This window comes from Lutjanus erythropterus, chromosome 14 (assembly GCF_056507025.1).
Source record: "Lutjanus erythropterus isolate fLutEry1 chromosome 14, fLutEry1.hap2, whole genome shotgun sequence".
Taxonomy (NCBI): domain Eukaryota; kingdom Metazoa; phylum Chordata; class Actinopteri; order Lutjaniformes; family Lutjanidae; genus Lutjanus; species Lutjanus erythropterus.
The window spans coordinates 14,494,061-14,510,191 of record NC_139330.1 but is presented as its reverse complement, the minus strand read 5'-3'; the positions used below and the strand labels follow the sequence as shown (position 1 = coordinate 14,510,191).

The 16,131-nt window shown below is 41.2% G+C and overlaps 1 protein-coding gene across 6 annotated transcripts in view; it reads left to right on the top strand.

The window, feature by feature from the left end:
• cpeb3 (cytoplasmic polyadenylation element binding protein 3) overlaps positions 1–13,846 on the top strand; it is a 50,484-nt gene extending 36,638 nt beyond the window's left edge. For all 6 annotated transcript variants that reach the window (XM_084735237.1, XM_084735234.1, XM_084735236.1 and 3 more), the window contains 4 exons: positions 4,846–4,964; positions 6,022–6,136; positions 6,835–7,016; positions 9,384–13,846. In XM_084735237.1, coding sequence (XP_084591363.1) covers positions 4,846–4,964; positions 6,022–6,136; positions 6,835–7,016; positions 9,384–9,611 — 644 coding nt within the window. In that variant the 3' untranslated portion in view covers positions 9,612–13,846. The remainder of the gene's footprint in view (positions 1–4,845; positions 4,965–6,021; positions 6,137–6,834; positions 7,017–9,383) is intronic.
• The last annotated feature ends 2,285 nt before the right edge of the window (positions 13,847–16,131 follow it).

The following is a 16,131-nucleotide window of genomic DNA, read 5'->3' as shown; positions in this document are numbered from 1 at the left end:
TCAGCAGCAAGTTAATTTAGCTTAGCTTAGCACAAAGACTGGAAATACAGAGAAACAGCTAGCATTAATATGTTCATAGCCCTTTTGCACAGCAGCCATATTGGTATGAAATACAGGTGTTACCAATAATACTAACTGAGGTCCCATTCTATGTATTGTAGTACTTTCCAGTGAGCCAACATGCACAAAAGCAGCACCATGACTGTGTTTGACCTGAATTCAGGTTATTAGTCATAATGTCTGAACCATCCAAGGTCGACTGACCACAAGCTATGAGATTGTGAAACAATAGTCTATGCTCCTTTGACAGCCACAAGTCTAAAAAAACATGTTTCATTTGCGATATAATGGAGAAGTACTACACTACCCACAATCCTAAAATTCAACAGCAGCATCTCTGATTGGTTGAGTTGGCTGTTGCCATGGAAATGTTTAGCATTTTGGTCACTGTTTAGTTCTGTTTGTGACCTTTAGAGTTGCTGGTAACTAGATTTTGTTAGCAGGATTTGGACTGAGCCAGGCTAGTCGTTTCCTCCAGCCTTAATGCTAAGCTAAGCTAATGGTAGCAGCTTCATGTAAGGTCCATACAGATATAACTGTGGTATCAATCTTCTTAGCAAGCAAGCACATAACCATATGTCCCAAAATGTCAAACTATTCCATTTATTCCATTTCACATTTGCCCTGGTAAAGCCTAGCCTAATGCTACTTTTGATAAAAGTTTGCAAGTTAAGTGGTTACAGTTGGTGAGCTAATATCTTTGTTTTTTGGGCAATTTAACAAATTGTCATCAGGTTGCCGTTGAGGTAACGGTTTCTCTCCCCATGAGTCAAACTGCTGGCCTCCGTTATAGGAAACACTCTGTTCTGCATGAGGTCATTGGTTTGTCTGCGCAACCCTCGAGGCACTCTGCCTATCGTTTGTCTGTAAATAACGCTCTTTAGGCTGGAAAATGCTGCGGGTGTATGTATCCCGTTCCTCCCTGGACAGTGCTGGGAGCTCAGCAGCAAAGCCCTATAAATCTCAGGCACGAGCCACTGCAGATCTGCGCTCTCCTCCCGTGGTGTAAGCCTCTGCACTGCGCAAGGCTGATGGAAAAAGACAGATCCTCAGCACCATTCAGACTAAATATCAGAGCATTAAAGTGGCATAGAGCCCTGTGGAATCGGGTACAGTCTGCTTTAATGGGAGGCCCTGAGTGTTAACGGAGTTTAGTGTGAAGTCGTGCCATATTCATTCAACTATGGCCAAATCAAGTATCTGTGTTGTTCAGGCTATTGATCATATAGACATATGGAATCTTTACTGACATAAAAAACAGGGAAATTATAAGGAACATATTACACCCAAGTAGCTTATAGCACAGATATTTTAAAAAAAAAGATGTTACAACACAAACTTAGGATTTAAAAAAACACACTATCCCAATTAATATTCCAATTATATTATCCAAAATTGAAATGTGGCCTATTTGTATGAATTAGGGCTGTTAAAAGTGTGCAGGATATTAATAGACAGATGCCACCAAAGATACCCACTTTTAGGATTGTAAAAGATTGTTTTTCTTTTTTATTTGTTTTTAAAGTTTAGTTTTATTCTGCTAATAACAGTGATTTCTATTAAAGACATGAAGTCACTTGTAAATGTTATTATGCCCTGTCAGGTTTGAGGACTGTAATAGAGGTCAGCACTGTGCTTTACAGTACTTTGAGCGTGAAATTGAGTGTAGCACATGGAAGCGGTTGTCTGTCTCACTGTCCAGGGCTCTTGCATCAGTTTTGTAACTTTCTAACAGGGTCCATTAAGGTAGCAGCTCTACGTCTATAAACTCTCATGCTCCTCCTGCTCGCTGTGCCCTCCCATGCATTTCTGAACTCTGTTTGTATGGCACTCATTCATGCAGCGTCTCTCACTACCTTTTCTCACTTTTCCCCTCTCTTTCCATCTGTCTCACTCCTCTCCCCCCTCCTTCTTTTCTCTCTGTCTGTCTCCCTCTCTGCTGCCCTGGGTCATGGAACACGTTGTTCCCTCCTTCAGACTGTATGAGCTGCTGGCTAGCTCTGCCTTTTCATGCTGTTTTTTTGTGCGTGTGCAAGACTGCAGTTGTTTTTTCTCTGAGGGGGGATGTCAGTGCTAAACCACATGATTTCTCCCAATGACAAACCCGCTTTATGTAACCCCTTCAACACAGAGACAGGGGTCTTATGTCGGGTGATGACGAGGCACGTGGGGGAAAGATGACGATGCACAAAATGTCAGTCTAATTGTGCATTTTTTGTGGCTGGGCTGGAGAGGAGTTGGTTCTCTGTTGGCCAATTACAAACAGACAGCGATTAGCTGGTCACTTTAAAGCAGCTGACTGTTATTAGTTTTTATTGTGAATATTTTAGTTTTGCCCACAATGGTGCAGCTTGTTATTAGAGAAAACATTATAGCCCCACTGAGGTTATTAGTCTGTTACTTGACTCTACAGGGCTCACAATAACAACTGCTAAAGCTGTTAATTAGTAAGAGCCTCTGTGGTTACTTTGCATAATACTAGATGCATACAATCACACAACAATGTGTATGCTAATGTGTTAGTGTGGGACAAAATCTGCTACTGATCCATAAGGGACACATAATATAATTATAATAATTATGGTGTCTATGTTAATGACCATGTTGCAGTCCTTTGGAGGGCACAGACCTGCTTCTTTTTACCTTGTCTTTCTTTTGTTGCCGCCATTATTATAATAGTTTTCTTTCTGTTGTTGGCACATTCTTTTACCTCACATCCCTCATGACGTCTAAGCAGCCTATGGTGATGGGCTTTTAATTTCCATGGGTTATCAGTATCATGTTATTATTGTTATTGCCATGGTCTCAGTGGTCAGCAACAAAATAATTTATGTTGGCAGAATTAACACTTAATAAAATCCAGTGGTGGGTAGAGTATTTAAAATCTATACTCAAGTGAAAGAAGAATTACTCTCAGAAAAACATTAAAAATGTAAAACTTATCATTCAAGAAATCGGACTGCACAATTGTTACATATTTCTCCTTTAATATTGATTTCAGGCTGTCAGCTTTGTATCTGGCCTTCTGGCTAATTCTGGCATATTTACAGTAATGTTTATTAATACACACTGTCACTGAGAGAAAAATGAATAAATGAACTAAAAAACATCTTCGTTCGCATTGGTCCGCTATTCTGTGAACATACACGGTTTTCTTTAGTCATCAGATTGCAACACTGAAGCTTCTTACAGCACGTGTTGATCCACAGGATTGTGATTTAGACACAAATGTCAGAAAGTCACAATTCACAGCTCTTGGCAAGACACTCGCTGTCACGTCATTGTGACAGGAGACACGTCACCTGCATCAGGACACGCGTCACACACAGACAAAAGCCGCTGTCAGAGCAGCTTTCAGCCCTCATGAGGACACGCGCGCCTGCTTACGCACCTGCTTTTTTCCATTCCACCTTTGATGCTCACTGCCTTCCTTTTCTTGCCTTGCTTTTATTTTCCCCTCCTCCCCCCACCGTCCCTCTATAGCAGCGCATGCTCACACCCTCCCCGGCTCCCTGCTCCGATACACACTTTCACTCAGTCCTGTCCACATACCACAGTTGACTGGGTCTGCCGAGTCAGACTTTATTTCTCCTTTCCTCTCATCTCATCTGCAGCAGCTCCACTCAGGAATGTTGAAAGTGAAGCATGACAGTTGCACATTCCTCTCCCTCGCCGTTTTCGCTCGTGCATTTGCCTGCATGAGAGCATGCGTATGCGCCTGAGTGTGCGGTCTACAAAAGCGGGCTTCTCAAGCGACACCGGAACACATGGCTTTTGTAGTAGTCTCGAGGGACACTACAGATGAAGTGATTGGGAGATGGAGACGAGTGTACTCCAGTAGAATCTAGTGTCTGGGTGTGATCGTGTGCACTTGTGCATATCTACCCACCCCAGTTGCTCCGCTCAGACGGCAGCTCATATTCCCCTGACTCATGGGTGCCACAGGTGGTGCTGGGCTTCTGCTAACAAAACCAGAGCAATACACGAATAATTTACAACCCACTCAGAGATGACTGCGTGCACCAACATCTGCTGCTTTTTGATGGTACTGCAAATATATTCGCTCATGCCAAGTACTGTGTATTTATTATTTGGCTGTCAAAAAGTGTCTCTGTGTGCTCTCGGCTCTAGTTTCTTTGTTCTTTCCCGGTATAATTCAGATTCCCATTGCTGGCCGACCCCTCAAGCATTGTGTGATGGCTGTACCCTATTGAATTGGCTTTCCGTCCCTCCCAAAACGGCTTAATAGCTCTGACCTTGGATAAGTTCTCTGCTCTCAGCTCTAAATAATTCAATACTACAGAGTGACTGTCTGAATTGCTCTTTTCTTTCTGCCTCGCACAGACATCACCAAAGTCTCTCTACCTGAACCAATTCTCAGGGAAGATCTGCAGCGGGTTAGGCTGATCAATTTTGCATGGTTCCTTCAGGAGTGGAGCACTCTCAGCCATTTAATCTGGAGCAGCGCAGGCAGCAAGGTGCCGGCTGTAGAGCTTCTTATGGAAGCAGGCAAGGCAAAAGAGGACAGAAGAACAGGCCACAAGGTCATGTGCCTGCGTGGAGACAAAGTTGTCTGGAACTATGAATAATTTCAAGGAAAAACAGGAGGCTTAGTCATAGGATTGTGACTTGCACAAAATAGACACTGTAGAAAATACTCAAATGTCTATGAATTGTTGCCCAGAGGACAGATTATGGTCACAAGGATATGACTATGAAATGCAACAGTTTTTGTAAGAGAATATCAGCTTTTTTCCTAAAATCCCTGTTTGTCTTTCTTTCCAGGCTACGCCTTCCTGCTGTTCCAGGAAGAGACCTCTGTTCAAGCCTTGATCGATGCCTGCATCGAGGAGGATGGCAAGCTCTACCTGTGTGTATCCAGTCCCACCATCAAAGACAAACCGGTAAGTGGCAGACATTCAGTAAAATAACATTTAAGTAGATTTATGTCCTCACGTCCACCTTATTCCCCCATCTGTCCTAAAGTACAGTATATAAAATAGCTGCTTCACTTGTGTGGTGCTATGAGTTTAAGGCTATGAGTCAGCATGCTAACATGCTTGCAATGATAATGCTAGCATTTACATGTTTCGCAGTTATTATGTTCACCATGATAACCATGTTAGTTTAGTAGGAATGTAACAGTAAAACAGTCTATAGCAGTATTTCACTGATATATTTCACATGCATATAAACATTCTGTATGACTTTAATATTTACATATTACACATGTATATACACTGTTTCAGTTTTTATCTTATTTATTTTGGATTCTATTTTTTTTTTTTTTTTTACTACATTGCATTCCTCTTGCGCTGCTACTTTTTGTGCTGTTGAGTCAAACTGCAGTGTTGAATTTCCCTTACTGGGGATAAATAAAGGTACATCTTATCTTAATATATAGAATATTGCAATAAAAAAAATGCCTCAATACTTAACTAGACGGTTGATATCAACCATGGTTACATGGTTAATTATTTTATTTTATGAAAGGACTGCTGCTGACTGCTGCATTTTTTATGCTTTGCAGCTGTACATGATTCAAACATTTATTGCCAAAGATAATTCATGCCAATTTGGAAATTTCATTAGCTTTGCTGAACAAATTGAAATTTTAACATGATGAAGGGGCTAGATTAAAGGTCAGGTGATCACAGAAGTCATTAGGATATATCACCTGGTAACCGTGAATGTGTGTACAGAATTTTGCTCCAGTTCATCTTGTACATATTGACATGATTTCACTAAATAATTAAAAATTTTAACCTGCTGGTGGGACCAGAGTCAGAGGATCAGCACAGTCATCTGGACACATGATTGTCTGTACAAAATTTCAAGACAATCCATCCAGTCATTGTTGAGACTGGACCTACGTAGTGGAACAACATTGTCCTAAATGTACAGGATGTATGCAACACATTTCCTTTGAAATTACAACATTTTTCCTTCTATTTTACGCAGGTCCAGATCCGTCCCTGGAACCTGAGCGACAGCGACTTCGTCATGGACGGCTCCCAGCCTCTGGACCCCCGCAAGACTATCTTTGTAGGGGGGGTGCCGCGGCCCCTGCGTGCAGGTAGCTAACTAATATGAATGGAATATCTTTTTTGCAATCCCCCAAAAGCCTCTAAATTGGCTTCATAACGTTGGCTGGCATGGAGCGCTTTGGCCGGAGGCTATAATGAAAGTTCTCCCTCTGAGAAAGCAATCCTCTACTTGGGTTTCCAGGAAGCTGGCCAAGTGGTCGTCATGTTAAGAATTCATGGTGTAATGGAAGGCTCAGTCCTTCTGTTCTTGGGATAAACATCGCTGGCTTGTCTGCAATGTGACCCCTACTAATTATACCAGCAGTTTGAGGCCGCTGCTCTGATGAATAGTGGAGCAGGGTAGATTTTTACATCAAGTAATAAAAGCGTCAATCACAAAAGTCCAAGTTAAACCTTTTGCTTTGTTTTTTAAGAAAGCCTGAGGGTTTTCAATTTGAGGACAAAGGAAATGCCAAAATTGGTCTTTAACTTGGGGCACCCCTGTAGCTCAGTTGGTCGAGCGTGCGCCCCATGCACCGAGGCTATCAGCCCTCTGCAGCGGCCGCTGGTTTGACTCTCGCATGTGGCCCTTTGCTGCATGTCATCCCCTCTCTCTCTCTACCCCTTTCCTGTCAAGTGTTCAGCTGTCACTGTAAATAAAGGCAAAAAGCCCCAAAAAAGAAAGAAAACCTCCTAAGACTGCTGGCTGTAGCACTAATCATCTCCCTCTGTTTCTTCTCCTCTTCAGTGGAGCTGGCTATGATCATGGACCGGCTGTATGGAGGTGTTTGCTACGCTGGCATTGACACCGACCCGGAGCTCAAATACCCAAAGGGAGCCGGTCGCGTGGCCTTCTCCAATCAGCAGAGCTACATTGCTGCCATCAGCGCTCGCTTCGTTCAGCTGCAGCACAATGACATCGACAAAAGGGTGAGCGAGTTCATGCATTTCATTCACAATATCCTTCCTCTCCACCACAGCTGAGGTTTTTCACAGTCATTCCTATGGCATGCTACAGAGCTGAACTCTGCCTGAGCCCTCTCCGATGTATCAGAGCTTTCATAATAGCCAGGTTTTCAGCCAACTGCACAGCACAGCCTACAATAACGGAAGGCCCGACCCGGCTGTGCAATCACTACGGCTGCCGGAGTCCCGACAGATGTTTCAAGTTGCAGACACAGAGGGTTGGTTTAATTATAGTAGTTCCCTATACATGTATATCCACTGGGGCTGTGCTTCAGCCTGGTTATTTTAGGCCCGTCGGCCAATTGCAGCGGGACAGATCGTGACCAAGAGAGACTGGTTGTCAGCCAGGGAGCCGAGCCTCTGCAGGGCGGGGCAGTCCACCCCACCTCAGTGATAATCATCGATCCTCAGCGGGGGTGTAGGGTGTCATTATTATGACTGGAAGTGGGTGGAATACAAATAATGGTCAAAACAAGTTAAAGGAAATAACATTCGTTCATTTTAGATTTTTTAAATCACATCATAGCTTTCGGGCAACAGAAATTATTTATGCTGACAGAAAAAAGAAGAAGTGGAGCACATCCTTGAGTTTATAGTTGCAGTGTGGAACAAGGAGGCCTCTTTTTGCCACTTTTCTTTCTAATTTTCTCCTTTCTCGCCCTTAGTTTCCACATTTCCATTAACTGTAAATGGCTCTTGATGATAGGACAAAGAAGCTCATTACCCCTGGTCAGCTTCATGTCTGCTGCGCAGATATTGGCATTTAATAGCGTGGCGGCGTTGCCATTTCTGCCTGGCCGTCTTCTCATTTGTCTCATGGATATTGCACTGCAGTCGTTGCAGAGTTAAACTAAGAGGGACGGCCTCCTACTGTTGAAGGATTTGATAACCTTTCATTTTGTGGCCACGCTATAACAAGGTTAGCATCCACCCCTGCCTACTCATGCACCGAGGCGTCTCCATGGCGACTGAGCTCTCATTTCTTGTCTCCCAGCTTAGTGGTCAAACTCATTTCACTTGGTGGACGGGAGGATACCTGCCTCAATCTACCCTGGTTTTATTTTAGAAAATTGCACAAAGATTGCAGTGCGTGGGGGTCTGGCTCGAAGGAGCAAACACACCTGAAATGTAGCTGTTGTTTCAGCACATTTACACACTGTTTGTGTTGGTTTTACAGTGTCTAGCCTAAAGAAGATACCACTTAAATAATCCACCTTTTTCCAACTCTCATTTTCTTATAACAGTGGGAATACCTGTGTTTTTCATGAAAAATATGGTTTTCTAAGAGCAAATATCATGACTAAAGGATTAATTTTTAAACCTGAATAAATCATGGCTTAACTTTAGCTTAGAATTTGTGTAGACTTTTGTTGCACCAATACAAAAACTCAAATTTGAAATGTGATCTTGTATTAACTTTAAACTTAGACTCGAGGAACATTAACTAGTAAAGTGGCTGCCATTTTGAGATGGATTGAGCAAAATAATCCTTAATGAAAGTTAAGGGACAGACTCAACTGATTAGCATTTCATGACGCGTCTCTTCTTTCTTTCACTCCACTCGATCCGTTAAAACAGTCTAATGGTTGCTGCTGGACGGCCTCTTTTTTTCTTACTGTGTGTGTTTTTTAATCCTCAACTATTTGACCATGTTGATCCATTAATTTGGCTGACAAGTTTGAGTATGAGTAAGCTAACTAGGCTAACTAGTTTTAGCTGGCTGGCAAACAATATAACTTTTTGTTAAGGGATAGGGCAACTGAAAGTTAACTTTTCGCCCTCTTTTATACTTCTGACAGCACTTTCGTTTTTCTTTGGGTAAGTAAGCATCTCCATACTGATTCAATTCTATTTTATTTTTTATACCACTAAACTTGGATTTACTAAACTGAGGTTACTTTTTAATTTTGCTATAGAACTCTGCTTAATTTTAAATTTGGATTTACTCATTTTAAATCTAGTTTTGCTAAAGTCTGATTAGAACTAGTATCAGACTAAACTGATATTGTTGGTGTAGCCCAGTCTGAGTCTTGCATACAGGCCAACCTTTTACCCAAAGCCAGTAGCTGAGAAAGCTGCCTACTGGTCAGCAAAGCGTCACCTGATATCACACTGAATTGTCAACTAGTTTCATTTTATTCAGAAAAACAGCCAACGTAGTTGAGTGGGTGGATTGGAAGGTCTGGACTCAGTCATCTTGTTAGACAAACATGGATTCTGCCCTGAACGGACACGCTAACCTAACTGTGCTGCAGCTGCAACTACACGTTTTGATGTGTGTCTGTGGATGAAGATAAACTTAACGCCGCCTCTCGTTCTCCATCTTCCCAGGTGGAGGTGAAGCCGTATGTCCTGGACGACCAGATGTGTGATGAGTGCCAGGGGGCACGCTGCGGGGGGAAGTTCGCCCCCTTCTTCTGTGCCAACGTCACCTGTCTGCAGTACTACTGTGAGTACTGCTGGGCCAGCATCCACTCGCGAGCCGGCCGAGAGTTTCACAAGCCACTGGTGAAGGAGGGGGGTGACCGCCCTCGACACGTGTCCTTCCGCTGGAGCTGAGGGGGGTCACGAGTCAGCCCTGCCCCGGTGAACCCACACCCGACCCCTGAAAAAAAAACCTCCTGCTCCCCTCCTACCCTACAGGCCGGGACAGCGCTGCAACCCCCCCACACACAGCCCCACCTACTCCACCCTGCTCCCCACAAACACCTCATGAAAAAAGCAAAAAGGATACCGTCAAATACATGGGACTGTCTTCACACCACATGGCTCTGAACTCATTGTCTAGTGTTCCCCTCTGATGAAGCATTGCGGGGAAATGAAATGCGAAAGTCTATCAGCTAAGAATTTGCACTTTGGCACAAAATCTCACTAAACACACACACACACTCACACACACACACATACACACAGGATGGTATGTTAGACACCTGGCTACTTTCAGTTCCCCGTTCTGTTGACTGGGTGGTGTGGTACGTCCTGTTGGACTCCCCCTTACTGAGACAGAGGTGGGACCATACAAATATTTAAAAAAAAGTATATATTTTTTGTTTTGTACTTATCTATACATATATAGATAATTTAAATTTTATGTAAAAAAAAGCATGCACTTATTTTCAAAAGCTGTAGATATATTGCCCCTAGTAAAAAAAATCATTACCAAAGGCAAATGAAATTAATGCATACAGAAAAGCTAAATAGGTGGCATAAGATGTAGCAAGATTTAACAACTATCCAGTAGTGTGGGCCCGTATCGCCCAGAGTAAAAATAACACGGCTATATTCGCTCTCAATTTTGACTCTGAAAATATTAATACCTCATATGCGCAATCGGATTAGTTTGCTTTCGATTTCTAGGTCTTTATTTTTATAATAACATTATTTTTTAGTGTTATGTAAATGTAATGCTGCAATAGCTTTGCTGCTAAATCCATGGTATAAACAGATACCATAAGTACTTTATTCAGGCTAGGGTGTAAAATAATAAATAACAGATCTAGAGGAATGACGAGCTATCATAGGGGGAGGGGGCGCCCCTAGACAACGATGGCTACCTTTGTGGGGGTTGGGGTGGGTCGCCCCTAACTGCATGTTTATTTCAATCAGGTTGCTGCATGCAATAGACTTTTCAGTATCATGTCTACTATTCGATTCTGCCCATGTTTGCACAACACACTACAGACGTACGTTCGACTCGCACGAAACTGGACAGACACAGGGAAGACTGGTCAAAGGAATCATGGCGGCTCCGCGTCACTGGTCGGGCTGACAGGCCACGCCACAGGGCGGCCAGAGCGGACGGTTCCTGCACAAGCAGGCAGCGAACACATCCAGACGACAGGGGAAAAAAAAAAAAAAACAACCTTAATAATCACAAATCAAATTAAATGTAGGATTACCATTTAAAACTGTCTATGATAGGTGAAGTACTTTTTTGCAGTGATTGTTGATATAATTGTGCAATTTTTTATACCGTATGTAGTTAGGTCTGAGTATGCCTAGAACTGTGATTCGCTTTAACTGTCGTTAATGTCCGACATAGAAGTCCTGTGAAACTTCATAACTAGTGTATGCACACGTATATATGTTCTCTTGTACACACACTTGCACCAGTATACACAGAAGCCTCTCGACACACATGAACACACACACGGACGGCTGTCTTTCTTACGCACACAAACAGGCCTACAAACACAGAGTCTGATCTGAAGAGAAGACGCAACAATGTGAGCTTAAAACTGAGAACTGAGGTCTTTGTTTTTTTTTTATTTGTTCCACCGTCGACAAAAGCGCACGTTTACGTCCCAGAATGCAACCAAAGAGCTCACGTGTTCGACTTTTAACAGACCACATGCTAACATGCAGAGGAGGCTGCGCCACTCATACGGCCTGCAGTGGTGCAGTCAATTAGACGAGGAGAGAGGGCAGTCGGGAAGAAGAATTTGGGGTGGGAGGGTTGGGGAGGGGGGGGCAAAATGAAACATTGAAGCTACTGGAGACTTGAGGTTGATAAACTGAGCTCTGCACATGCTCTCACTACATGGCTAGGGTCGGGTGGGGTGGGCCGGGGTGGGGCGGGTGGGAAATTTGCCAGAAGATGCAGATGTGCAAGCTGGGGTTACCATATTTATCCAGATTTTTTTCCTGCAAAGCTTGAAGTAATGGACCTGCTAAAAAGATGGTGGACATATATCTTTTAGTTTTTATCAAAAGGTTATAGTGCGCAGTTCAAACAGGAGCGGGTGGGCGGGGAGGCGGGGGAGGTGTTTGGTAGGTATGAATGCAATGCATAGAAACTTAAGTATTGGCTGCTGAAGACAGGGCGGCTCTGGTTTGGGGGTAGGGGTGGGGGGGCCAAGTTACACTGGTTTTAGCAGTTTTGTGGACAATCCGAACGGGATCCTACATCATTGCAAGTTAATGTGTGTCCCCTTTTTTTTGTCCGTGAGTTGTGATTGTCCCGTGCTGGCGCCCCGCAGTCCCTCTCCTCTTTCTCGTTTTAGTCGCAAACTGTTTCTTTTTTTTTTTTTTTTTCTTTTTGCTTTAGGATAGATGTTTTTGTTGTCCAAGAAAAACTAATTGAAACTAAGCAGAAGATACTTTTTTACTGACAGAAAAAAAGACTCAAAAAACAAGAGGCTAACCATGAGTAATAATAAGTATCCCTATGAAAGTGAATTCTGGGTGTTTTTGTGACATTTCTTTCCCCACCCAGACAGGTTTTCTATGTTTGTTCCTTCTCTATGATAGATATTTGTTATGCACTACTCTTTGTATCTGAACAGTTTTCGACGGTCAGCAGTTCTTTTTGTTAAAAGACAAAAAAAAAAGACGATAAAGCGTGCTTTCTGACTGACAAGATCTTTTGCAATACCTCAATTTTGAAATATATTAGGAGAGAAACTGATATTTTCTAAGTAAGTTTATTCAGATGAAAAAATATATATTAATTTAATTCTTCAAGAGAAATGATTTAACAGATGGTTGATTTTTTTATTTTTATCATGCTTATTTGCTTTTATTTTAAGAATTTATTTTTGTGAAAAAGACAACAACTGAAGGAGCTAGAGCTTTATAACTAATATAATGATGTAGTTAGTGAGAGTACAGCCTACTTTATTACAGTGGAAGTTAGGGTGAGCGTCCCACTGGTCGAATTGGTCGAAACATCAGAGAAGAGCTCTTTAGGAAAAAAAAAAAACTATCAGGTGCTCAGAGAGAAAACTGAACATATTTCCCACGTTTTTGTATATTTATAATCAATCATTTACTATGCTGACCAGAGTTGTGAAAGAGATCTTCTGTTCATTATTTTTTTAAGAGAAGTTTTTTATGTTTCCTAAACGTATGTGCTCCCTTTTGTTTTGTAAAAAAGCAACATGACCCTGATTTTGTTAGCCTGACGTCGTCGGGAGAAAAATAAAAGGAGGCTTGTGAGAGTCACTGAACAGCTGGAGGTAGAGAGACGAGAATGTTATTTTTAACACAAAACAGACACAAGTGTTTTCACCTGTAACTTGATCGAAAGCCCCCAAGGTGCATCAATTGACTGGTGGCCTTCTATTCACGCAAGACTTGAATTAGTCCCATTTTTTAAGGCTAAGAACCTTGATTCTTTGTTGTAATGTGCAATACTGTTTGTACTGTTTGTAGAAAAGAAGAAAACAAGAAAAAGAGGCATAAATCTTTATTGCAGAATTATTTTCATTGCAAGCATTGTGATTCACTAAAATCATTTTCTACTGTGTATTTACCTACTCTACCTGCTAGTACCTTCCAGTAGTAATGTAGCCTTTGTACTGAGAAATTTTCATTATTTTTAGAAAGTTTTGCTAAAAAAGAAAAGAATTTAAACATATTTACATATTTTCATTTTTATTTCGTATTTTTCTTTACAGACTTATTTCTCAACCATTAATAGTTATTTCTGGGGGAGACTTTCATATCTGGTCAATGTCATTAATATTATTTTGTATTTTTACTTGGAATAAATTAATTTTATGATGCTAATTCTTTAAAAGTTTATTTTTTTCGTTTGTTCACTTTTTCATTTTTTGAAGCTGAAAAAAAAAAAACTTTGTAATATTGTTACTAAAGTGTCTCGATTCTTGAAATGCTAAGCTTTATGTGTTAACTCGCTGATGTTGCTTACATTAGTGTGAAAATGATCTACAGAGAAAAAAAAAAGAAAACTACTACTCACAAACAACAGATTGGTGGTTGGTGATGTTTAAGTGATTCGCAATGTAAACAAATGAATGGGCAATAAAATAAAAATGGCAGAATGGAGCATACATGCGGTATGTTGTGATGTAATTGTGGAAGATGGACAACACCACTGACCATTTACATTGCTTCTGCTACTCCAATACGACTACTATTACCACTAACTCCACAATAACCCCCCCTCCTCACTTTGTGCAGTGGAGAGCAACATTTCCTCACATCATAAAATATTCAACAGCCATGTCACACTCCTCCTCTTTCTCGTAGGTTCAGTCCCTGCAGAGTGCACCAGTGTGATTGTATTTAAGTATGAATGTAAATGTAGAGATGCATTGTGTAATATGCTAAGTGTGGGAAGAGCATGTATCACTGTAGAATCATAATTATTCAAATGGTCTGATGTGTTTTTTTTTTTTCCCTCCCCGACTTTTGGTTTGTTTCTGCAACATATGTTTTTTTTTTTTTTTTTACTTTTGCAAAATCCTACATTTCCCCTGCTGATCTTCTGCCTTAAAAGACTAGTTTGACATTTTGGGAAATATGTTAAATATTTTATTAAAAAGTTAACTGAGAAGATTTTCACCACCCTCACGTACGGCCAAGAGCATGTTAGCTTAGCCTAGCATCATCATTTTTGGACTTTGACTCGTGCGAAGATCAAAGACAGAAGATAATTTGTGAGATTTAGAGATGCTGGAAAGCAAATATTTGGGCACAGCCAGGCTAGCTTTTCCCATGCTTAGCTTAGCCTAGCATTAGCACCCAGCCAAGAATTAGTCTTGCACATAAACCCACACATAACCTTAAGTTTGTAGTTTTTAGACTTTGTCTTGTGAGCAGATTAAAGAAACAAGATAATATTTGAGATTTGGAGTTGCTGATATGCAAATATTTGGGCACAGCCAGGCTAGCTTTCCTTGCTAGTTTAGTTTAGCCTAGCATTAACACCCGGCCAAGAGTTAGGTTTGCACATAATCCTTTGTAAAAACAAAAGCTTGTAGTTTATACACTTTGGTTTGTGTACAAGTTAAAGAAACAAGATCATTTCTGAGATTTAGGGGTGCTGGTAGGCAAATATTTGGGCACAGCTAGGCTAGCTTTTCCCATGCTTAAGTTAGCCTAGCATTAACACCACCAAGATGCCCCTTCTCACAGTCTTTATGCTAAGCTAAACTAATTTGTCGTATCTATCTTCTTTTTTGCTTTCTTCTTAAGTGGTAGATGATAAGATAGATTACCTATCACTCTCACATCTGTTTAATGTGAAGCTACAGCCAGCAGCCAGTTAGCTTAGCATAAAGACTGGAAACGGGGGGGAAACAGCTAGCATGGTTCTGTCCAAAGGTAAGTGTTAGGAGGACTGTTTCTTGGCTGGGAGCAGTTTTGTCAAAGAATAAATCATATAACCCCCCACAACACATCACTATGTCGTTTTACACTCCTTTTTGTACAAATTTACAAATAAGATGATGTTAATTAGTAAGCTATAGAGGTGCTGGTAGGCGGATTTTGTAAAGAGAGCTAAAGTTGTCTCCATGCTAAGCTAACTGCCTCTGGGATCGAGCTTTACTGCACAGCCATGGGAGTGATATTGATATTCTCATTTAACTCTAAATAAGAACCTATATTTCTCAAAATGTTAAGCAGATTCTTTGTTGTAGGCTGAAGCTCCATTTTGAAGCATTTTTGACGTCCCGTCCTCTACTGTCTTCATCCAAAGAGAGTCTCCAATGCTCATGTGAGAATGTTATTTCTGGCTGGCCTTTTCTAACCAGTTTATACAGCTGATGCTAATAGCAACCCCCCCTCCATCTCTTTTAAATAGTCCCACATTTTCTCTCTCCCAGGGCTCAGTATTATTCACCACCATACCACCAAGTATTTATCTGTCTCCTGGCCTTTTTTTTAAGTTTCTCTTTCACTTAACGAAACAATTTATACGTGAACTATAACACAAAGTGTATGTGCAAATGAAAAAGATCATGATTTGGATGATGGCAACCATTTTATATATTCCTCTCTATAGATATACGTATGTATTTCATGTAACTAGACTTGGATAGTATACTGTATATTCACTTCTGCTTCATGGGCGTTCTCTGGGTAGGTAAACACTGTAGGTCTCGTCATGTTGTGATCTCAAAATAGACGAAAAAAAAAAAAGATTGGTAGTGTGCTTTTTTCCACAAACATCCCACTACTTTTGAAATGTACATTTGTTTTTATTTTTTCGTAAGGCATCTGTGCTTTTATTTTCTAGGTTTTTATTTCCTGACTTGAACACTGGTTCTATCTTGGCGAGGCTTTTTGAAAATTGTTGACTTGGTCTGAACTTTTTGCAGTATAACTGTGA